This window comes from Melanostigma gelatinosum (genome assembly GCF_949748355.1).
Source record: "Melanostigma gelatinosum genome assembly, chromosome: 23".
In the NCBI taxonomy this organism is placed as follows: Eukaryota; Metazoa; Chordata; class Actinopteri; order Perciformes; family Zoarcidae; genus Melanostigma; species Melanostigma gelatinosum.
Genome location: NC_136656.1, coordinates 2,982,485 through 3,007,818, shown reverse-complemented (window position 1 = coordinate 3,007,818; position 25,334 = coordinate 2,982,485). Strand labels below are relative to the sequence as shown.

The 25,334-nt window shown below is 44.8% G+C and overlaps 1 protein-coding gene across 5 annotated transcripts in view; it reads left to right on the top strand.

The window, feature by feature from the left end:
- LOC306796654 (phosphatidylinositol-binding clathrin assembly protein) overlaps positions 1–25,334 on the top strand; it is a 56,746-nt gene that overhangs the window by 12,678 nt on the left and 18,734 nt on the right. For all 5 annotated transcript variants that reach the window (XM_079295705.1, XM_079295708.1, XM_079295706.1 and 2 more), the window contains 7 exons: positions 3,024–3,166; positions 17,105–17,180; positions 17,438–17,540; positions 18,667–18,760; positions 19,191–19,302; positions 19,760–19,866; positions 22,361–22,402. In XM_079295705.1, coding sequence (XP_079151831.1) covers positions 3,024–3,166; positions 17,105–17,180; positions 17,438–17,540; positions 18,667–18,760; positions 19,191–19,302; positions 19,760–19,866; positions 22,361–22,402 — 677 coding nt within the window. The remainder of the gene's footprint in view (positions 1–3,023; positions 3,167–17,104; positions 17,181–17,437; positions 17,541–18,666; positions 18,761–19,190; positions 19,303–19,759; positions 19,867–22,360; positions 22,403–25,334) is intronic.

Here is a 25,334-nt window from a genome sequence, read left to right as displayed (position 1 = left end):
TCCTTCAGTACCAGGAAGTCTCCGGTCTATTGTGGTTCAGTCAAAAGTCAACCGATGAGCAGCAACAATGGAGCTCACATCAGAGAGGAACAGAGAAGGTCACTGTCATCGTCTAACTCTCTGCAAGAAAAGTAAAACGCGTGGGAATCATAATCAAAGCATTATGTGCGTAAGTAAATGTGTAACGTCGTCATTGTACTGAATAAATAGTCTATTTTTGGAGCATTTATTCAGCCTACACACCTGATATCATGTTGAGCTGTGTACATTAATCTACACTTAAAACACCCACACAGATCCATGTAAATCTGATTATTGAGATATTTAACACAAATTAAATGTGGCCAGTACAGTCGCGTCCTTCAGCTGGGCTTTGAAGTGAGGACAGACGTTTGACATTGAGTCGTATCTCCTCTCTCGTTCCTCTGAAGTATCTTGTAGTGAGTCAAGAGTCTTGCAGTTGAGGACTGAATCATTTGTCAGGGTTTGCTTTGGGGGGCGTAAGAAAACAAATGCACAAACACACACACCCTCAGAGGAGAGAGGAAGCGAGAGGACGCTTGTTGAGCCGTGTGTGGAGTCCTGTAAATTGTCCCGATGAAGAGACGCTCATGTCTCTCATGTCTCATTATCCTTTCCCTCTAGTCATACTCGTCCGCTGGTTTTCTCTCTTTCTCCCCCGTCTCCTCTCTCATTTCTCTCTCACCCTTAACCCTCATTTCTTTTTTGTTGTCTGTGCCATATGTTTGCCCTCACCCTCCCCGCTTTTCTTTCTCCCCCCTGGTCTGGGATCAGTGGCATCTAATGCTTTCCACTCTGCCTGATTAAGTCAGCACATGTACCCTCTTTACATTATCACTGGAGCACACACACTCACACACACACCCATGCACAAGCGTCCCCACAGACCTAATCAGTCCTCCTCTTAGTTCTGTCTCTCTCACTGTCTGTCTCTCTCACTGTCTGTCTCTCTCTCTCGGTCTCTCTCTCACCCTCACCACTTCCAGACCTAATGTAAAAACATGAGCTCTGTTAAAGGCGAGATGGATGGACGAGTTAGCCGCAGACATAAAAGAGATGAATTGAAAAGGGATCTGTCGGTTCAGTATCTAATCAGCATTGGTGGTGTGGTGTAGGGAGGAGGAGAGGGGAAGGTTAGAGATGTTTTGCTAACGATACCAGTCTAGAAAATGCCTCCGATGCGGCCTTAAATGCTGGATCGGGTATCAGCCAATATGTGAGTCCATGCACCAATCCAACATCACATTACAATATAATTTATACTCGGAAACGACAGCAACACATGTCCCTCGTCAACGTGTCCTCATACGTATGGTATCCTGCGTTTTCCTGCAAAATCCAGCAACGCGTGTCAATTTCCGCTCGTTGCATGCGTGTAGGCGTTTCAAAATAAACTTCCGACTTCACGGGAAACTCTGTGAGGATCAGGCGACAAAAGTACTTCGTTAGGTTTGGGATAAAAGACTGTAAGCGCTGTTACTGAATTACGCAAGTTGCGTGACAAAAACATCAACATTGACTTGGCTAAATAACGGAGGTTGCATTGAGTTACATCATGATGCGTCCCTCTCCAAACAGATATTGGAGAGGGAATTATGACCTCAATAGCTACATATGCAGCCTATGATTTACATCATGTAAACTGCGAATGCCAAGAATGATTTTTAATCAAAGCAAGTCTTTGGTTTTCTTGGTATTGGAGCATCTCTAGTATTAAAAGGACTCATTCAACGTTCTGATGCATTCATATCGCTGGAACGATTCCCAAAAGCCATGCAATCCTCTCACTTTGTCGTTCACACCACTAAATGGATGCGTTGTGCTGTAATGCACCTTGGACATGACACTCTTATATTGAATAAATAGCGTGTGTGCGTGTGAGAGAATAATGCTGGTCTGTAGAAGTCTGTTTTGTTACTGTATGTGTGTGTGGCCAAGTGCTCGAGGGAGATGATGCCTTAAGCGAGCTGAGAGCGAAGATGGGGCTTTATTGAATGAGCGTGCACACTCGTACACGTCCGCTCTGATTGTGATGATGAAGCCTCCCCGACGGGACTCTTACCAGGTGCGCGAGCCGGCAGCTTCCTAACATCCTGCGGTGAGGAACAAAGGATGGGGGAGTGAGGACGGGTGGGGGAAGAAAGGAGAAGGAATGAAAGAGGCCGAGAACGCCAAGGGGGGGAAACAAAGCGATATCTGGTGTGAAGCATCAATTGTATCCGCGTGTGTCCGTATTGATGCGTGTGTGTCACCTGTTGTGAGTGAAGACACTGGATCTTTATAAGAAGCCGTTCAAATCAATCTCAGCTAAAGTGAGAACAGGGTGTATCCGCTCAGATCCTATCAAATGCACTCGGCTCGTAGGAAATTAAAATGCATCGATAGCTCGATAGGATCTTGGGACTCGGCCGTCTGTATCTGGTTTTCTCAACATGTAAATGGTTAAAAAGTTTGTATATGTTATATATATTTCCCTCACGTCAGTGTATTTAGTGAAAGCTTCTCCCAGGTCTCCTAAAAAATCATCTTTTAGTCACATTCTGCTTTGTTTCTTCCTTTTATTCAACATATTGATTCATATCAAAGCAGCTCAATTAAATACTTTAATATACGTAAAACTAGTGAAATGTGATCTTTTAGCAGGTACTACTACAGAGTTGTCGTTGCCAGGAAGCCTTAATGGAAGTTAAAATATATTTAAAACATTTTTAGGGTCCATTTTAGGAGAAATTGTCCTAGGTTTCCTCATGTTCAGTAGACGAATGACACCTGAACATACTTTTAAGAACAAGAGAAGAGGGAGATGGTGCAGCTGAGTGAAAGTCAGGAGAGGATGAAAGGGGGTTAGAAAAAGTTCAGCAGCTAGAACGTGTCCTTCACACCGTAGCCGCTTAATGATTCAGCTGAAGTGGGAGCGTCGTGTCCGTCTGTCCTTGGTACAGCTGTCTTTCATTGCTACTCTTGTGTAACTCTCCGTGTGTCTTTTTTAAAATTCCTACCAGATCTGATCCACTGCACCAACGAGATGAACGTGAGCATTCCCCAGCTGGCGGACACGTTGTTCGAGCGCACGGCCAACTCCAGCTGGGTGGTGGTCTTCAAGGCCCTGATCGCCACCCACCACCTCATGATGTACGGCAACGAGGTAGGAGGCCACACATTCACACGCAGGAAAACATTTATGCATGATATTAATTAGCTCTACCTCGCCCACATAAAGGTAAATATAAACATGCATGCTGGATCATTTAGGACCAACATGGGGGGTGCAGGCGGGAGGATGATTTGGACACAAACGGCGTGTTCAGCTACAGCGTACACATCTGGACGCCTGGAGTGAATAATAGAAATAACTGGAGTGCGGAGGAAATTAATTAGCCCAGTGTGAGCTGGAAGGGAGATGGGGGACGAGGATAAAAGCAAATGAAGAATCAAATGAATGAACTTGGTTGTAAGATGGAAGAATAACACAGTCCCTCCATGGATTTGCATACTTTCTGACACAATAATTGGGAATTAAGAATCAACCAATCGCTGGTATGTTTGGGAGAACTTTTAGTTTTGGCATGAAGAGGTCTGATCAAAGCCCGAGTCAATAAAATGTCTCAATTGATATGCAGCTTTTCGAAGCGAGAGGAGAGATTCATTCCAGAGCGAGAGTTGTAGTTTTATTAAGTGTTTTGTTCATCAAATAAACTATTGTAGCTCATCAGTCCTCTAGCACACTGTTCATAATTCAGAAGCCTTTAAATCACAATTGATGGAACACGAGTAGTCACTTTGATGTTCGGATGGACTGCTGCCCTTTGGAGCCGTCTGTGGTGTGTTTCATGTATATTTGATGAAAACAGGAGTCCAAAGCAGCCCAGCATGTTGCTTTGTTGTGACATGTATTCATTGATCACAACACAAAATGTATGATCAATAGATAATGTGCAGTAGTATACCTACTATTGTGCAATTTCATATTATTTTCTGCCTTCTACTTTGTGATTTATACTATCTATTCAGTGCCACATTTATATTCAATGGAGTCTTTCCCATTTCTTGTAACTTCTCTGAAGAAATACTTCAACATTTTGTAAACACATAGCTATTGCCAGTTAGCTTAGTATAAAGTGTTGCTTTTATTTTGGTTCTGAACAAACAAAACAAACTGCATATGGCGTGTGGTTTTTATTACCTTTGAACAGAGCCGGGCTAGCTGTTTCCTGTCTTTTCGCTAAGCTACGCTAAGCTAAGCTAACTGGCTGCTGGCCGTACAGATACCAGAACGGCTGGGATCCTCTAACCTAACTCTTGCCCAAAATATGTTGATTCTCCAAACTATTCCTTTAAAAAAGCAGCTCATGTTGTGCAGACTGTTTCCATATTTGATAAACGTCTTTGTAGAACTAAGCTTTTCTGGCCCCTGTAACCAAAAGGGGGTAATTACGCTCCTATACACAATATACATATTTAATACACATCTTGAAAGCAAGGGCTAACACACGCTCTCTACCTTCTTGTGCACACACAGACACACCCTGCACCGCATTCCATTCAGTTTCCATTCAAATAGGGAAGCACTGCTTCCTTGTTTTAGTGGAGATCTCTTACGCAACGCTTCCTTCTGTGGGTTCCTTGTTTATTACATCAATCTAAACTTCCTCTGAAAAGAGGAAGACTTGGGTGTGAGATCATTCTGTGTTTTCGCTGCACGAAAAACCAGCTTCTGAACTCACTGGCAGCCGAGCAGCGGCGGCCGAGCAGCGGCGGCCGAGCAGCGGCGGCCGAGCAGCGGCGGCCGAGCAGCGGCGGCCGAGCAGCGGCGGCCGGGCAGCGGCGGCCGGGCAGCGGCGGCCGAGCAGCGGCGGCCGAGCAGCGGCGGCCGGGCAGCGGCGGCCGGGCAGCGGCGGCCGGGCAGCGGCGGCCGGGCAGCGGCGGCCGGGCAGCGGCGGCCGGGCAGCGGCGGCCGGGCAGCGGCGGCCGGGCAGCGGCGGCCGGGCAGCGGCGGCCGGGCAGCGGCGGCCGGGCAGCGGCGGCCGGGCAGCGGCGGCCGGGCAGCGGCGGCCGGGCAGCGGCGGCCTCGCTGATCTCACTGCTGCTAAAATAAGCTTTCAGGTGCTTAATAATAACCCGTTATGTCGTCGGTAGAGGTGCATAACCGACTGACGTGAGCCGAGACCTCGCACACTCTTTCAGCGAGACATGTGGTCATCGGATGACTCGGCTCTAAATGTTTGCTCAAGATGTGTAAATACCCTCATCGTTTGACGAACCAAATCATAAGTAGGTCACTGCGGAGCAGCAGGTAGTGGTTTAGAGGTATTCCCAAGCTGTGGGCTGATTCATCTCTGAGCTGTCCCTTTCATATTGAACTCTATTTGATGTTAATGTCTCAGCAACAAACATTGCCATGCTGTGTTAATCCCTAAAGTCTGCGTAACATGAGGGTTTGCAGAGATTCACTCTTCGTATTCTAATTCTGGTCAACAATAACTAAGTTAAGAGAGAGAGTGATCTTTTTAATATTAATCTAGCTTTATGTTATTGTCTTCCTATCGTTTTATTGTCTCCAATTCATTGTGAAGTGATATTTAAGTAATAAAAAGCATCATTTTGTCCACATTAATACCTTTTTAATTAAGTTCTACTTCTAGCAAGTACCTCAGTCGAGCTGTGGATATGAAATGTTAACGGTGATACACTGTAATCTTGTTCCTCATATTATTACCACAGTCATTCTCTGAAAGCTTTATTAAAGCATTACTAATCATTCAAGTACATTCAACAGGATGCTCTTTAGTGGAAACTGCTAATATAATGGACAGTAATTCCGTACGTTAGCCGTTAGCGGTGCTGCTAACGTTACTCGCTCTCCTGACTATTTCAACACAGGTTTGTTCCACCGCCGTACCTTTAGCACATTACAGCAGGTTTGTTCCACCGCCGTACCTTTAGCACATTACAGCAGGTTTGTTCCACCACCGTACCTTTAGCACATTACAGCAGGTTTGTTCCACCGCCGTACCTTTAGCACATTACAGCAGGTTTGTTCCACCACCGTACCTTTAGCACATTACAGCAGGTTTCTTCCACCACCGTACCTTTAGCACATTACAGCAGGTTTGTTCCACCGCCGTACCTTTAGCACATTACAGCAGGTTTGTTCCACCACCGTACCTTTAGCACATTACAGCAGGTTTCTTCCACCACCGTACCTTTAGCACATTACAGCAGGTTTGTTCCACCGCCGTACCTTTAGCACATTACAGCGCTGCAGGTTTCTTCCACCACCGTACCTTTAGCACATTACAGCAGGTTTGTTCCACCACCGTACCTTTAGCACATTACAGCGCTGCAGGTTTCTTCCACCACCGTACCTTTAGCACATTACAGCAGGTTTGTTCCACCGCCGTACCTTTAGCACATTACAGCAGGTTTCTTCCACCACCGTACCTTTAGCACATTACAGCAGGTTTGTTCCACCGCCGTACCTTTAGCACATTACAGCGCTGCAGGTTTCTTCCACCACCGTACCTTTAGCACATTACAGCAGGTTTGTTCCACCGCCGTACCTTTAGCACATTACAGCGCTGCAGGTTTCTTCCACCACCGTACCTTTAGCACATTACAGCAGGTTTGTTCCACCGCCGTACCTTTAGCACATTACAGCAGGTTTCTTCCACCACGTACCTTTAGCACATTACAGCGCTGCATTACTTCTGCTGTAGCGGAGCTAAAGTGTGTGCGTGTGCTCATCAGCCTGCATTCGTCAGGCCTGTCAGGCCGGCGGTGCTGACGGAGGCTTCGGCGGCCAGGTGTCCCTGCTCCCCCGTGGCCGGGCCATCCGTTCCAGTCAGTGCTGAGAGAAATCTGGCCGTAAAATTAGAAACCACAGACCCACAGAATTGGGGTCAATAGACTGTGCGGCCCTTTTCAGATCAACGCGCTGACTGGCTCCAGCTTGGCCTTGTTCAGTGTCCGACCGCCGCTCTGACAGCGAGGAACATTTACAGTGAAGTAAAACGGCTTTCTTCAGGCTGTTTGTTACATAATTTGATCTTTAAAGGGCTACCGCAGAGCATGGTAATGTCACGATGGATCTAAGCATTCAGAAAGCTGATTCGAGTCACTTTACATATTAAACATTGTCCCACTTCTGATACGATGAACACTCCACCCTCAAATGTTATTTTCTCGGGGGTCTTAAAGAGCTGCCTGAAATAATTTAATTTGTCTGGGACGGTGTCTCCCCAGGAATATATGTGGTGCTTTCAGTCTGAGAATAAAGAATGCTTATATGACATGGACATGAATACGATAGGAAGAAGAGTACAGAAGAAGACTGGTAGGGAGAAGGGAGGAAGAAGGACATAGGAGGCTGAGAAATAAAAGAAAAAGTAGAGAAGGAAAGGAGTTTAAGAAGGACAGGAAGAGAAGGAAATTAGGACAAAGGGAAGGAGAGAATAACGTATGTGAGGGAAGGAGATGAAGGAGAGAGCAGGGGGTAGGGAAGGAATAAGGAAATGGTTCAAGGGGAAATTAAAGATGTAGATTAAAACCATTGCTGAATGTGAATCAACAGATGATAATATCACATATACCATTCAGAGCAAAGAGGTAAATTCAGTGTAAATATCTTGACGGGTGTGGGTTGGTGATCAGAGTAACAGTGTGTGTGTGTGTGTGTGTTAAGGGTTAGTTGACAGCACTGTATTGATACGCATTCAATTCTTCGCCTCGAGTTTTTCCGCCTGCCTGTTAAGAAGCAGTCCTGGCTCGCTCCCCAGTGGCTCTCTGACTCATTTGAGCGATCAAGAGTCGGTCGATATCTGTGATCACGATTTCTCTTCTGGCGCCGGCACAAAGCCTCTTTAAGAGTGCGTTTTAAAGGAACACCAGCACACGTTGTGTCTGTACCTCTGGGTCTTTACAGATTAACGTATGCATGAGGTTTTTAGTTTAGGACTAATCTACAAGCTATGTGGTGTGTGCTGAGTCCTGACTCCCTGTCTGGCTATTGTCCCACTTGTTATGTATCAGCGTGTGCCTCTGCTTCCACGCCTTTGTATGATAGGCCAATATGTACCGAAAACAACCCTGCAGGAAACCCCAAACAATGGCTGGGAGAGATTGCCCAGCCAAACAGTCAGGAGTATACAGCCGAGTTACGTATTTCTAAGTGCTTTTGTAAGTTATTTCGGGGTTCGATGAGTTGGAATAGTAATGTTTTTCATGTCTAAAAATCATAATCAACTTTTAGTTGGTGATGCCCCTGTTTGTTCCTACAAACCATTATAGTATTGCACTGGTGTTTCTGACCGTGAGTGGCTGAAACTTGGGTGTGATTCAGCTTTTCTCATGGTAGTTGTATTGCTGAGGACCAAAGGAAGCGCAGTGTCGTGTGTGAAGTAGTTTGTTTGTGCGGTTATTGAGAAAAAGCCGCGAGCAGCAACACCACAGGCCGAGCATTCAGCCCGTCCTGAACAGTTTTCTAAAGAGTTCTTTATTCCAAAGAATGAAATGCTTTTGCTCACTTGACCGCAGCAGAAAATCGAACTCATGCAACCCTAACCTGTCATGCTTAAACATTGCTATTTATTTTTATGATGAACAGCATTTTTTTAAACAGCCCTCATAGTTTTCCCCCTGTGACTTCGAGGAATGTCACTGCACAAATATTGGCCAGAGGTACAATATAACATAACACTGTGTAAAAATGAGTTTCAGGAGTTTGTTTTCAAGGACGTCAAGACCTCAAATACTACCAATCATACTTTATCCTTCAGGACTGGATGTAAGTGTCAGCCGGGAAAATTACAGTCTGATTGATTCCACCTAAGTGCATCGGGAATCAGAATAGAGAGCGGTGGCTCTGTACATAAAAAGAGGGAGGGAAAGGTGGTAGGAAGGAGAAGAGAGGAGACAGAGTGTGAGAGTCATTCAGGACATGAGAGGAGACGGGGACGGTCTGGCGAGGACAGCGGTGAAAGTGCTGATGGTAGCAGGACGCACAGCTTTCCCTTTCTCTCTGTGTGTGTAATAGATAGGGAGGGAACAGTAAGGCGTGTGTGTGAGACAACAACGTTGTGTGTGCTGTTTTTTACGGCAGTGTAAAGTTGCGGTGTGAGTCGCCAACCCCCCCCTAAAAACCCTGATGTCCCCGATAGCAAACGGCCCATTTGTTTCAGTGACGACAGCAAAAAGCACTCTTCATCACCACACTCTCTCTGCCTCCTCCTCCGGGGGGGGACGCAGACAGCAGCAGAGATTTAAAAGCGAAGATAAGGGTGTGTGAGATATTATGAAAGACGGATTTTTGACCTGGCAAGAGAAGGAAGGAAGAGAGGAAAGGAAAAGACAAATTAAAAGGCAGTCGGAGAAACGAGGGTGTCGAGATCTGCTGACTCAAGCACTGTGTCAAAGGAGCAGGGACACAGGGGTGTGTGTGTGTGTGTGTGAGGTCACGCTGACTCTAATAGGAGTCACTTGTGATAATGTGAAGAGCTTGAACGCACACACCCAGAGACACAAAGTCACCACACGCATGCTTCCTATCAGCTGCTGGTGTGACGGCCATAAAGATGATTAGTGTAGAGGCAGATATGTGTGTGTGTGTGTGTGTTTGTTCCAGACAGCGCAAAACAACCTATCGCTAAAAAGTAAAAAACCAGGGTGACCCATGATGAGCTGGCTCCCTCACCACATACTTCCTTGTGCTGCTTCAGGCAGATGAACAAGTTTCCCCAACTCAAGTAAATTGGCTGCATCTGTGTGATCAATAGATGAAAGGTGTGTGTGTGTGTGTGTGTCCTGCCAGACTCAGCCAACCAGAAACTTGCAGGGTAAAACTAGATCAATACTGACTGCTACTTTCATCACATCATTCACTACAGCAGTTTGTAGGCTTTGCAGTGTTCACAGCTAGCTAGTAGTATTTCCGCTGTTGTTAGAATGCTCTCAGAGTTCAGGCTAACATTTCCAGCTCCGTCCTGCTCATTGCATTTGGGGAATCTAAAAGCCTTTTCTCTTCTCTTCTACAATTTGGGAATACGAACAAGTATGTTTTCCAAACAGCCTGTTTTTGTGGATCGTGAACTGTGGATGATGCAGACTTTTACAAGGAGCCAGTTGGCTATAATGAATGAAACCACCAAGTATGTATTTTACGATCCATTCGGCAAGATTGTGGTTTCAAAACAAGTCGGCCGCTCGCAGCGTTTTCCACCGGCTCTTGGAACACACGTTAGACAAATTACAGCTGATGAGATCTGCTGAATCCTGCTTTTGTTTACTACCAGTTACTAAGGGGGGCGTGGCTTATAGACTGCTTTATAAATGGAGCTCAATAAATCCAGAGATGGGGCTGCTGTGGTCAGTCCTCCCTCCTCAGTCCTTGCAGTACATGTGTGAGAAGACAGTCTCAGTGTTTGGAGGGCAAACTTTAGTGCCGCTCCTAATGTTCCATGAAATGGCGAAAAAGCCCTCTCTCTCCACCCCTTCAAGCGTCCGGTCATGCAGGGCAACAGACTGAGTAATACCTCCACAATTTCCCTTTTTTCTTGCCGTTATGAGATATTGTTTCTACAGCTTCCCTTCTAGTGTTTGCTCAGCAGTAGCACACTCCTTCCTGAAGGTTTCTGTCTTCCTTCCACGAGTCTCTCTTCAAGTGCCAAGTTTAATTAGTAGTGCCGTAATTAGCTCTGCTGCTTCCACCCCGCGATACGATTGAGCTTTAAAACACTATAATTAGCGGTTTTACTGCATTTGACCTCCAGTCGAAAGTGGTTTAGTAGAATGAAAGTAATTCATTTCCAGACTATAAACAATATTTAGAATAAATAACGATGAATAAAATTATAAAGTTTCCATCAAAGTTTCTACTCTTAATGTGTTTACCAGACGTTCCACCAGCTAATGGCACACCCATGTGTACTTAAGAGGACATTCATTCTTTAGGAATGTGAGTTATGATTAGTGTGAGAGATAAATATAGATACAGGTTAGGGCTGGGCGATAAATCGATTTAATCGATTAATTCGAATGTGTGCTTTAAGGCGATGTGTTTTATTGAAAATCGAGAAAATCGCCCCCACCCCTCCCCCCGTTGGGTTCCCGTAGTTGAGTGAGCGCGCATTGTTTACAAACGAAAACAATGGCGGCCAGCAGTGAAGCTCTCGTTCTTAAGAGAGGGAAGAATGTGTCTTCGGTGGTCTGGAAATGGTTCGGGTTCGTGTCATCTGACACAGAACAAACAGCCTCAAACAGAGGCATGCCGCCGAGTGGGAGAAGTGTTGCGCCCTGAGGAGGGAGCAGGACCGCGGGAGCACAAGCGACGCTGTCTTCCTGGCAAAAAATATTTAGAAAAAACATGCACTACTGTTTAATACTGTTGGTTATGTTGTGAATGCACTTGATTTTGTTTACATGCACTTATTTACTGTGCACAATATGTTATGTTGATGTTAGATCAGATGTTGGACTTTTGAAAATGTGAATGGTAAAGGGTCACATACATTTTATTTCATGCTGTGTTTGTATCAGTGTATTCAGTTAGAAAAGCTTACTGTAAAAAGTTACATTTGCACAGTTGTTTACAATGGAAGGCTACTATTTAATGCCATTTAATGTTATCTTTAATTTAATTTTATATTTAAATGATTCAGGCAAACAAAAGAGTGACCAAATACTTTTTGTATACTACAGGCACCTTTCTACAATGTTCAGGTTTTGTTTGCACTTTATTTTTATCAACCTACGAGGGAAAATCATCACAAAATAAAATAAAAAATTGTTTTCAACAGCTTCTGTCATCTGCAAAAATTTGTGGGGGAAAAAATCGATTTAAATCGTGAATCGGATTTTTTGTAAAAAAATCGGAGATTTTATTTTTAGGCCATATCGCCCAGCCCTAATACAGGTGATGATATCACGTCAAACTGGGAGGATCAGGTGACTCCTCAGACAATTAACCGAAGTCTCCTAACACTGCATGTCCACTAGACCCGGCGAGGATGCTAGTGCACTCGCTGCTTCACTCAACTGGCTCCCCTCTGGTGACGAACCCCATCGAGGAACGCACCCGATTGGTTCCCGGTTGTCTGTCCCTCCGAAACAAGATGGCGGCCTTGCTCATAAACCTACATAAAGGCAGCACGCCGCAACACTCCCACCATGCACTGCGCTGGTACAGATCTGGTAGTAATGCCTGTAACCCTGGATGATGCACCACTACCTGACTCTTTGCACGTCATGCTCCTTTCAATAGTGTACTAGTCAGGAGAAAAAACGACCCACTTAGTTTGTGTGTGTGTTTGTGCGTGCATTAGTGGTTTTAAATGATGACTCATGTTCCCTTTAGCTGCCTCATTGACCTCATCCACCAGCAAGACACAACTGCTCCCATGAGTGCCGGAGCCCACACACTATCAGCCGTGTCACCTTGTAGGCATAGATTCACACACACACACACACCCCGTTTAAACGTCTCTTTAATCCCGTCACTCTGTCACCCACCTAGCTTCTCTTTGTGGCTTTCACACTTGGACTGGATTCAGAGGCTAAATGGTTGATTGCGTAAGAGAGGAGGAGGAGGAGGAAAAAAGATGACGGGAGAGAATCCTATGCTTGTGAACATGTGTCTGTACCAGTCCGCACGCCTGTTTCCTTGTGCGTCCTTTCTCCGCTTGCATAAGAGCTGCTTTCATTCAACACGGCTCGATCACGACTCATTCTTCTTGCGTGAGTCATCAGCCTTCAGTGGAGCTCGTGGTTTTTGCAGTCAGTTCTGTGGAAGTTTGTGCATGTGTGAAGTTAAGTCGAGCACCGCTGCCAAAACAACAAACTCCCATGTGGGCTCAACGGCCCCCCCTTTGGAGACTACCCGTCTGTATTCCCTGTAAACCGTAGTTGGGATACCTTTAATAGATATGTACTTTGAGCTCTTGTTTTTTTACCCAGAAGGCCCAGGTGGCGTCCTCCCTACTGGCTGTGTGTGTACACGTTGGCAGGTCCAAAGAGGGCAGAGCGGGAACTGTTTCAACTTCCCAGATATCGTGTAATGTGACGTCAGTGAGCTGCACACAGCACACTGGTGTTTACCAACCAGGCTGGTCTGTGCAATTCTATTTTTATATTTATACCAAAGGGAGGAGAGATGAAAAAGATCTGGAGTCAGTGAGTACAGCTCTTTCTGGGTAGATTACGTACTTCTGTGGCAGCCTTGAGTTACCATTCGTTACTCTCTCTGGGTAGTAAAATAAGAAACGTTGCCTTCGAAACTCAAGGAGTATACTGTGTACTGTGTATTCCCTGGATTGTATTCCATCCATAGACTTTATGTAAGAAGTAGACGTAGTCGTCAGGATGTCACCCATTGGTTTGTGGATGGCCGTTTTGAAGCCTCAAGTTTGGTGTTTTGGCTGTCACCATCTTGGATTTTTGCAACCAGAAGAAGACTTGAAATTGGAGATGAGACGATAAACTCATGTTTACAATGTTTACTGAGGTAATAAATCAAGAGAGAAGTAGAGTCATTTTCTCATAGAAGTCTATACAACCAGAGGAGTCGCCCCCTGCTGGTCAGTAGAGAGAATGCAGCTTTAACACACTTTCACATTGGCTTCAAGACATGCCCACCAATGCCCGAATGTTTTTTGGGAACAAACGGGCCGAGGTAGGTTGAACCATTAAAGAAATAGCCCCTGACTAAAAGTACATGGACATGGGTGACTACGTTATATTGCCTGTGTGATTGAGAAAGAAGAATCTTGAAGAATCTTGTCGCATTGTAATAACCGTGGCAGGGTTTAAGCACTCATTTTAAGCCGGTACGTCTTTCTCAAGCAGAACTCAATTAGAGCTTCACCCAGACACAATTTGTTGTCAAAATGCAGCAACAGTCTACAGAGCTCCGGCCTTGGCTTCTCCTCCACATAACACGACTACACAATGCAAAAAGAAAATAACCACTTCAGGTCAGCGCTGAGGCCGTGGTGCTCGGTTACTCGGGAAACCACCAACTTGTGCACTTCTGAGAGAAAGACGTGGAAGAAGGAGAGGATATGGAGAGAAAGAGGGAGTAGCTATGTATAGCTATGTTGAGGATGAAAGAGGCAGGGAGTAGCCAAGATCTCCATGCATCAATAAAACATGAGGTTGTTCTCCGATATGCTAACATGAATTATTTGACAAGCCGACCCACTTCTCCGTCTCCCCCTCCTCCCTATTTCTGTACACTCTCCTCTCTATTCTTACACCTATTCTCAAAAATCTCAATCTCCTCTCAGAGCGGCGTCTTCGCCGAATGATCTAGAGCTCAGCGGGTTTCTGAGTCTCCCTCTGTGCAGAGTGATTCTGCCCCTTTATAGATTCTCTCCTTTTTAACTATATCCATGCGTTTTGTGTGGGTTCTCTCTCAGCCTCCGCCTTTTGTATCAGAGTCTGAGGGAGAGACGCATGCAGACGTCAGCTGGGCTTTTGATGAGGAGGAGAGCAGTCGGCACACAAGACGAAGCAGAGAAAGAGCTCAAGGAGTCTGTGAGCTGCTTCTCTTGCTAGCTCCTCTCTATCCGGGACCATCTCCGTCTAAGTTTCTCTGTCTTAACCTGGGTTTATTGCTAAACTCATCACGTATTTCTCAATTTTCACCCTAAAACTTGAACTCTTAGTCGGGATGCCATCTGTCAATCAAACTCTTGCCGAAGCCAGTCGGGAGAAGAGAGAAAAGCCTTCGATACCATTGTTTGCTTTTCTCTCTCGATGCAGAAATACTCTCCGGTTTTGATGTTACTGATGCTACATCTACGCTTACCTCTTCATGAGCCGCCATTGATGTTTAGACGCCTCGCCGTGTCGTCACACACACCTAGATCACGTCTAACTCCTCGCTTTGTCGCCGGTGCGAGTGTCTACAAGTGAAATATGACGTTTACACTCCATAGTTCTTTGGTCTTTCTTGATAAGCCGCTTCCTGTGGTCGTCTTGCGGTCTGGTTGCCGGTTATTTGCCATCGCATCAGGGCGTTGGGTGGCCTTTCTTGAAAAGTTGTTCCTTGGCATCACCGCCGCAGCCTAAACGCTGTAACCACATTCAAATGCATGGGAGGCCTGATTTGGTGTGAATGAAGCCTTACTTTCACCTTCACCAAAACTTCTGCATGCACCGCTCAAGCCGTACCTCAACCGTAACTTGTTTTTACTCTAACTGTAACTGAGACGATACTCTGAATTGTAGAAAGTTGCCTTTTAGGGACATTTCTGTCCACAGATGGGAGCCGAGTCCCCACAAGTTTGGTTCCCACAGCGGGAGCGCACACACATAAAGGACGAGAACCAAATCCAATCCTTTATGCCTTTTTAAATAGTCCCAGAGCGCTTGGAAACGTGTCAGTGCTGCTGAGTCCAACACACATACCCACAAGCATATTTGTACTCACAAATGCACACACACACACACACACACACACACACTCTCTCAGATGCTTCAACCAGCCAGTGAGGGCTGGTTCTCTGCCAGAGCAGGAATTGGCAAACTTGCAAATCCCAGATCATTTTAAGTTAGTTGGACAGACGGCCTTTAACGTTAAGATGCTTTTGGGAAGCCTGAGGCCTGAGTTCCCAAAACTATGGCTGGTGGTCAAGACTTATTCCACTGCACTAAACTCAAGGGACACAATGCAAGTCTAGTCTTAAGAGAGAGAGAGAGAGAGAGAGAAGTTAAATCTCAAGTCCGGAGTTCAAGTTTGGTCTCAAGTCTCCCAACGGTTTGGCTTGGCAACAATGATTCTGGAAATTTCATTTCCTACTCTGTAATTCGTCAGCAATTCTGCCTACCTCATAGCAAACCTCAGGTTTTACTTCTGTTTGTTAAATAGAAAAATCTTTTGTTGCATTCTTTGCACCTGTAGATAAACATAGAAATAATCAAGATGTCGTAAAATGCTTAACCTCTTGCATCTCTATTATATCGCGGGTTAGGGTTAGCGCGGCCTAAAAAGTTTGGGAACCGCTGATTTAGTACATTATGGTCCATTTAGAGTCAAACAGACCATAAAGCAGGGGATGCTTTAGGGCGGGGCTTCACGGTGATTAAGAGGTCTCTATGTCCGTTTTTCTCCTCTCTGTTCATGAAATGAAATTTGAGAAATGCTGACTCAAATTCCGGTGCCCATCTCTGCTAGAGAAGCAAGGACAAGCCACTTTTGGGGAAGTATAGATGAGCCTCTTTGCCAGCGATGTGGGCGTGAGAAAGTGAACAGTTGAAGCTCTCTTCTGATACCTGAACATTGAGGGACGCTGCACTGGGCCAATGTATTATAAGTGTAAACGTGACTCAAGGTGGTGTTGGATAAAGAGCAGACACGCTGAGCAAACCTTCGCTGGAAAATGGGAAGTGAAGAGCTTCCAGCTCCTGCTTAGTGACATCAGGTCTGTCACAATGAACAAGTGAGCATTGAGCTGGAAGGGAAGCGAGAGAGGCACCAAGTTTCTGTTGGCGGTGGAGAAACGTTCAAATACAAACTGAGGTGTCAAAGAATCTGTAAAGGACCGGAACGACATTATTCATCACATGTTTTTGACCTCTGACCTCTCTGCAGGAAGGCAAACAAGAGACGCACGACAAGAAAAGACCTTCTCAGAACCTACATTTATTATTTAATCATCCCGTTGCCGTTTCTTAACTTCTCTCGAGAGGTGAAGTGTTTGAGTGGAAGCCGTGCGCTGCCTTTTAATTGAGCCGTTGGTGTCGGTGATGAATCATATCATATTCTTCGTTATTAGCCGTTGGCTAATGAGCACAAGCTATTACCATCTGTCAGGGAGCGGGAATGTGTTTCACTTGATCGGTCGCTCTTAATTATCTCAATACATTGTGAAAAAAGAGAAGATGGCCTCAAACCAGCTACCATACAGTTAGAAACCTACTTGTAAGTTCAATGATTCCATTATCCAAATGAAGGTTTTATCTCATAATATATAACGTGTTTATAAGAATTATTGTGTCACTGGGACTTTATCTGATATAAGTTTAGCGTCTAAGTTAGCCCCTCGCTAACCTTCATTTGACAGAGCGTTCCCTTTTGTCTTCCTTATCTCAGCGTTTGATCCAGTACCTGGCCTCCAGAAACACTCTGTTTAACCTGAACAACTTCCTGGATAAGGGAGCCCTGCAAGGTAAAGCAAGCGCACACACACACACACACACACACACACACACACACACACACACACACACACACTACGAGCTCTGTCCGTGTTGTGATTAGCTGCTGAAGAAGCAGATGGGCAGGATGTGCCTCAAAGACATCACACAACAAATAGACAGTTTATAGGACGGATGGTTGTCTCACATAACGCACTCTGTGTCCCTCCTTCTCTCCTCTCCTTGTTCCCTCCTCTCCTTGTTCCCTCCTCTCCTTGTTCCCTCCCAGGTTACGACATGTCGACCTTCATCAGACGATACAGCCGTTATCTGAACGAGAAGGCCATGTCCTACAGACTGGTGGCTGTGGATTTCACCAAGATGAAGAGGGGGTAGGGGAGGCCCCACACACACACACACACACACACACACTCTCACTTTCGGGCACTTAAGTTAGCAAAAGACAGAAACTGAAAGTTTTCTTTCTTTCTTTGCGAAATCTCCAGTATAGACTCTCTATACTAAACGTGTATGTTACAGTAGCGTATCGTCTAAACCGTGCTAATGTCTTAATAATAGACTGAAGCTGAAAAGTGTATCTGCCCAGTAATACTTCACTCTTCGTGTGGCTTTCTTGTTTTTTTTATTGAACTAAAGCAGTTGAATAAAAAGGTAGAAGTAGTAGCTTACTTGCTTTTGTGAGTCGGGACCCTTTGCCTACAGAGCGGGGGTCCCCAGACTTCAGGTCTGCTGTTTCACCACTCTCAACATAGAGTGAAACAGCTGGCCTGGTTGACGCCACCATGAGGTTGCAAGGAAGTCACTAATCCAGGCCAAAAGATACTGGAGATATACCCGCAGGAGGTGAAATTTGTGTTTTTGTCAATGGAGTCATGTGACTTTGAAGCAAGTATAGATAACTGCTTCAGCTGTGAGAATATTCTGAATATGACGCTTGAACTGATAGTGATCATATTTTAGGTGTATCAAATACGTTTTGCTGCTGCACATTGCTCTTCTCCCGCGTTGGTACAAACAGCTGACCGCCATCTACTGTAGGAAAACACTGTGGATGTGAGTTCCTCATACAAGCCCACCTGAAAACATCCGAACTGTCCCCTTTTAATGTCGGCCAGTGTAACATTTGAATGCATCGACTAATGAGAACGCGGCCTTGCTGGAGGCCTCTGTAAATATATGTAAATATGACAGTGGGTGCACTGTTGTGTTAGGAAGATCATTTCAATATCGGAAAGTCCGGCGGTCGTGGAATGAATCCTTCGTCCTGCCGAAAACCCGCTGAGCAGACTCTCATTATCAGTTTGCAAAATGTGTTTCAGTCGCCGTTTGTTGCAGGACTTTCCCCGCGAGTAGTCGTTGCTTTGCATTACTGAGAAAACCTTCTTTCGTCATCTTTTCATCCTTTTTACACCCTAATTTGCATCAAAAATTTGCACAATCGTTTCCCTCAACAAGGTGCCCGCTACTATTGTGTGTGTTTGTTTCGTGCTCTGCCAGGATCGACGGCGTGATGCGTACCATGAACACAGAGAAGCTGATCAAGACGCTGCCCATCATTCAGAACCAGCTGGATGCTCTGCTGGATTTCCAGGTACTAAGTGTGTGTGTGTGTGTTTTGCATACGTGTGTCTTTATGCGCGCTTGTCAAAGTTGTGGTCGATTCACTTTCCAATCAAAATGTAAATTGAAACAGTTTGCAAAGTTTGAAACATCTCTTTATTGATGGAGTATAAGAAGCTGTGTGTGTGTGTGTGTGTGTGTGTGTGTGTGTGTGTGTGTGTGTGTGTGTGTGTGTGTGTGTGTGTGTGTGTACACAGAGGGGAGATGGGGATTGGGTGGAGATTTGTAGAAATTGTAGTGATTGTAGTTTGTGTGTGTTCACTTCATAGCAGAGAGAGAGAGGTGGTATTATTCAGGAAAAAATATGTCTGAAAGATGTTTTCTGTTTTCTGATGAGCTTCAGAAAGATGTGATAGAGACGTGTCGTTGACCTTCGCTCTCGCTCTCTCTCTCGCTCTCAGGCTAACCCTAATGAGCTCACCAACGGAGTGATCAACTCAGCCTTCATGCTGCTCTTCAAAGACTCCATAAGGCTGTTTGCTGCTTACAATGAAGGGGTCATCAACCTATTGGGTAACACACACACAAACACTGGTCATAATGCTTTTACCTGCAATAAATAACCGATATCAAAGTATACTCCGCTCTGCCTTTCTGCAGCTTTCAGCTAAAAAGAAATAGGAAATGATTTCCCAGATTTGTTTTATTGAACTAAACACAAAAGGCACCAATGAACGAATGAATGAACTAACTATTGCAGTTTTTCACGATGTGTTTGTTGTGCAAGTTGACATTGCAATGGTTGTAAAATATAAAAAACATTTTACTGTGTAGCTCACACACACACACACACACACACACACACACACACTGTGGTTTCCTAGCAGCAGAGTAGGTTTTGACATGCTGTCATGTAGCTGCTTCTGTTTGTCACCAATAATCATGTACTGATTCCTGCCTCCTTCCTTCCTTCCCGACTTCCTTTCCATCTCCTTTTTTAAATCCTTATTTCTCTTTTCCGTCTCTGTAGAGAAATACTTTGACATGAAGAAGAACCAGTGCAAAGATGCTCTAGACATCTACAAGAAATTCCTTTGCAGGATGACGAAGCTTTCGGAGTTCCTCAAAGTGGCCGAGGTATATTCACACACACACACACACACACACACACACACACACACACACACTCTCAAAAACACGTGTGCAAACACACATCAGGAATACGTTTTTTTCTAGCGTCGATTTTCTCAGATTTTATCCTCGAGCAACTCCTGTTTAAACTACCTTTTTTATCCTTTTTCCTCATAATTTCTCGTCTGTTTCTCGTCCCGACCAAATCCCCTAAACACGTATACTTACACCCATCCTCAAACACCTCTTTGGTCACCGTAAATCCAACACAAACACCCCATACTGTCGCAGATTTTGCTCACACAGCTACTAGACAGCAGTACCCGACTTCCCTCACTGCCCCACATTTGCTGTGCAGACACTTACACACATACATGTGTGTATATATGTGTGTGTGTGTGTGTGTGTATGTATATGTATGTATGTGTGTGTGTATGTATATATATATATATATATATATATATATATACACACACATACACACCCAAAATAAGCATAAGATGGAGGATGTGGTTTGGCGCTCCGTTAGCTCTGCTCCCCACGCTCCTCCATCCAATCCTCTGTTCTCTCGCTCTCTTGCCCCTCTCCTCCTGACAAAGATGGATACTCGTGCGGCTCTCCCTCGCCCAGTGCCCACAGATCATCCCTCTTTCTCCCTCTCGCTCTCTCTCTCTCCTCCCGTGCCCTCTTTCTTCCCTCCCTCCTTTGTTTCAGACGACTTGAAACAGTGAGAATCAGCTACTGTCTCATACATTGGTGGTTCACATTCTCTGCATTAATGTAAATGGTCCCAATCAAAGCCCCTTTGTCTATTACAATTAGATTTTAAGGAGCGCTCTGGAAAATAATGTACGTGTTCTTTTACAGACAAAACAGCGCTTAGTTTAAAAAACAACATTCAGCGAGTAAACGTATGATTTGCTCCTTTTGTACACTACACGTCTCGGGCATTTTTCTGAAGCTTAACTCTGATCTGGAATCAGTTTGCTAAAAGTATTACATCAATCTAAATGATTACTGAGGCGAAGCTGTCTCCCTTAAAAGCATTTAGAGTATGTGTTGTTTGGACGCTCATTGTGATGAGACGTATATTATGTCCCCAAGTTGACAACTTTCTCAGATTTTGCACGATGATGCACGTAAACAGGCTGCTGCACACGGCCTTTAGCTTGTTTACCGCCCACTGTCCTGCCCACAAGATGCTGTTGGAGTTTAAAAGAGAAGAGTAAAATGAACATGAAATATTAGTTTTGATAGATTGGGCTCTTAATGGTCATTGTCCAACAATTAGATCTTTCAAATAATTGTCCATTATTTCCAAAATTATCCATTTGTTTGAATTTAGATGGACCTTCCCCTGAGGTGTAGAACATGTTTCATCCTCCAGAGATACAAAATCAAAACAGATTATGGCAGATGGCTATGACTCAAAAATCGAATCTAACATACGGACAAATGGTCAAAGAAATGTGTCTCGTTGGCATCAAAATGTACCATGAACGGTGGCTGTAGATTGCTCTTCTACAGTACGGTAGATGGTGCATGTGAGTCTCGCTAATGCCCGCCGCTCTGTACTGCGCTCCTACTGCGGGTAAACAAATAAACAAAAATGGTTACAGCTGCTAACGTTGTCGCCATGTTGAGAGCCGTGTGGAGGCAATAGAATGGAATCTTGGGTTGCCATTTTTGGATAAGAAAAAAAGATGTTGATATTATCATATTTTTTAGCTTAACGAAAATTGGAAAATCCAGAAAGCAAAGCTTAAAAGCAGGAACTTGCTGTCTAGAATGGTGATCAATACGTAACTGGGAGCATATCTACTGCCGCCACATGGAGAGGGCTGAGTCGGCGGCTAACAGTGCTAGCAGCGCTAATGGCCGTTGGCAGCTTTACCTTTTTTATTAGGGCAGAGCGGCTCGGACTACAACACACACAGAGGGAGAGAGACTTCATTCTCTGCTCAGGTAGACGTTACTGCACAATATCTTTACATAGCGAATTGCTTTCTGCTATGTTAATGCTCTGAATGTTGGTTTGTTAAACAACCGCAGTCATGTTTTAAAAGTTCATGTTCTTTATCTGTGTCCCGACGAGTCGCACCAATGTTACCCGTCTGTTGTTTTGGAGACTATCTTAGCGATTTCTTTTATTTTTTTTAAATGAATATGTTCAGTGTTGTCACATCATGCATCATCAGTCGCCATCGCTCGCCTTCCCTCATTGGTCAGACATATTTATCCCCGTCCAATCACCATCGTCATTCACTGTGAGGATTGGTCGGCTCCTCGGCCAATCCAGACGTCGACAAACCTTTCCTTGTTTATTTCTGTTGTCGTTTATGTTGACGCTGCCACTGCATGAAGTAATGATTCCCTTGTTTTTTTTTTCTTTTTCTCATCTTCTATTTTATTTTTTTACAAATGGACCCTGCTCTTCTCCATTTTATCCCACCTACCTTTTTCCCTTTTTTATTTTTTATTTGTTTGTTTTTGACGACAGCAAGTTGGAATAGATCAGGGTGACATCCCAGATCTCTCACAGGTCAGTATACATCTCACCTTCCTCTTCACTCTCTATTTCTCATTCTCACCCCTTTCCTCGCCTTGTTTTTCTTCTGGCTTTTCCGTCTACATGTGGTTTCCTCGCTCTTCCTTACCTTATTTCAACCCCCCATATATACGTGTGGTCCCCTCTTAACAAGTGTTCACTCATTCTCTCTGCTTCACTCGCCACACGCACTCATTTCTGTTAATTTCAAACAACCATCTCGTCGGACCCGATCTCAGTCTAGGCAACTCCCCTCTGGTTTGATTGATTTCCTGCTTTCTCTTTCACTTCTAAACACTCATTATAGATCCAACGACAGGCTGAGGTATGTTAAATTGTGCTGCCTATCCACCGCACCATCAGCAGGCCTCCTGCAGGTTTCAACTGTGAACAATGAGCTCAGACCTTGGATCTACAAAAAAAAAATAATGATGATTGCAACAACAAAGGGCTTGAAAAACAACACAGCATCGCTACAAGGGAATAAACTACATTTCTCTTTTTAATCGTCGAGGATCAATTTGCCTTTTTATCTTATTGTGAATTCAAAGGAATCGTTTCAAGCTCTGTTTTCATCCTCCTAATGGTTTATGGGAGGAGCTGAGAGAGTCTCTAGATATCCACAGCAGAGATTGTGTATTTTAATCAGCCATTAATAATTCTGCTGAAAGCAATACTTCACTCACAAAATGACAATTTGTACATCAGTTACTGTCCTCATGCTACCTTGAATTCTTAGAGGAAACATCGACACACTTTGGTTTAGCGTTGAAATGATTAGTTTGATTATTAGGACAGGAAACGTATCAACAATAAGGCTGTAACTAACGATTATTATCATTTATCAAGTCGTTTGATCTGTAAAATGTCAGAAATTATGAAAAATGTAACGACTTCCTAAAGCCCGAGGTAACGTCATTTAAATGTCTTGTTTAACAAACAGTCCAAAATTCTACGATTCTGGAATCATGCTTCTCCAAAGACGCATGTACCTACGTGCAGAACGGGGTATTATGGGTAAACGCATGTTCACCTACGCCAACCAGGAGATCCACATCTAACACAGTGTCATCTCTGCTGTGCTTCAACACAGCGGTCCGACGACTCCATTTTTAGAGCCAGATAGAGAGCAAAGTTCAGCCCCGAGTATCAACAGACTGCGTTTGGGAAACTGGCACATTTCTCAATCATGACAATAATCATAAGTTACAGCCCTGCTTAGTTTTACAGTTTTTTAAACTACGGTTACTTTGCCACGTACTTATATTGAAAAGCTGGCACTCTGTACGTGTTTAGCGACAGATCGAACGAACTGTTCTCAGCCTCTGAACTTTAGTCGTGCATTAGTAATAACACGGTGGTGGAGTGTGAAGCTGCAGGTTAACAGCATGTGGATTGACTGTGTGGGTGTTGAACTCATGAAGTAAAGCTGCAAAGTTAAATGGACATTTCTCTTCCCCCCCCCCCCCCCCCGCCTGTCGCAGAAAACAAAAGGATCATACATTGTAGGTGGTGGGTTGCATACTGTACTGCTTACCCCCCCCTCCCCCCCCCACCCTGCATGAACACCCTGTACGCTCGCGTGTGTGTGTGTGTGTGTGCGCGCAGCTCACACTCTCCCAGGCATGCTCTTGTTTTGGTGCCGAGGACAATATGTGTGTATCTGCCTCAGGTGGCTTGCTTGTAGCTCACACACACACTGAGCTTCGGCACGACAAGCCAAAAGGCCGTGAAACCTCATGAATAAGAAAATGAAGCTTCACCTCTCCGCCCTTACCATCTACATCTGCATGAAAGAATCCCTGCACCGGGTTTTTCTGACTGGCTCATTTTGAATTCCACCCTCCTCCTCGGATGTTGTTCTATTTCATATCTGTCACGCACAACATCGTTGCTTTCAACATGCGTGGAGGTGCTTTAAGAGAGAACGACTCGAGCATTACAGCGTCATCATTAAGATAAATGAGGGATGAGAAAGAGGGGGTTCTCGATCTTATTTTTCTTGGAGATAACTTCTTTCTACGTCTTCCTGCTTTAAAATATCTTTAGCTAAAAGTTACACTCACAATATGTCAAAGGGATGAGGGGACCCTGCTGAATGAGTGTGTGTGTGTCAGGGTTAATATTGACTGAGCACACACGGCCCTCTTTTCACCCATTCAGACCCCGCTGACTGCTAAAGATGGTCTCTTTCTCTTCTGCGAGTCGCTGTTTCTTTAACAACCAGGCAACAGTTGGGCAACATCCCGCCGTACAGCCGACCACAAAGCATTCAGAAGCCAAGAAACACTCCCAAAATATGTGTGTGTTTGCATGCACGTCTGCAGCCCCGGCCGACAGCACACTTCACATTCTTGTGGATGGAGAAGCAGACGTGACGTTGTCATATTTTCTCAGCGGAGGAATTTCCTCTCCTCTCTCCTGGGCCAGAAGCGAGCTGAACTATGTCTTCTCCCCGGCATGTTAACTTGCAGATGAGTGTAAAAAAGACCCACTTAACAATGCAGCCGTCTCGCTCCCTCTTTTCTTCCTCCCTCCTCCTGTTTTAACGAGGCCCCTAACGAGCGCCGAAGTCGTGTTCTGCAACGTGAGCGATCGGAGGTGAATTTTTTGTTTCCTGTAGTCGCGTAGCAACAATCCCCAAGTAACCTGATTACTAAGTTGTACTCCGGAGCGATGGAGCTCAAATATAATGCAGCTGCCTCATGCCGTCTTACAACAAAGAGACTCTTGGACGAGTGATTAATAAACAGATTAGAGTTTACAGTCGATCCCCTCGTGGAATACATGTGCACAGACTTGGTTAGACTGGAGACATGCTGACGACTCGAGGGTACACCCTGGCACTCGAGAGGTTAAACGCAGCAAAGGGAAGTTGAATGGAAAAAATCAGAACATGAACAAAACCGTCGCCCTCCGCTCATGT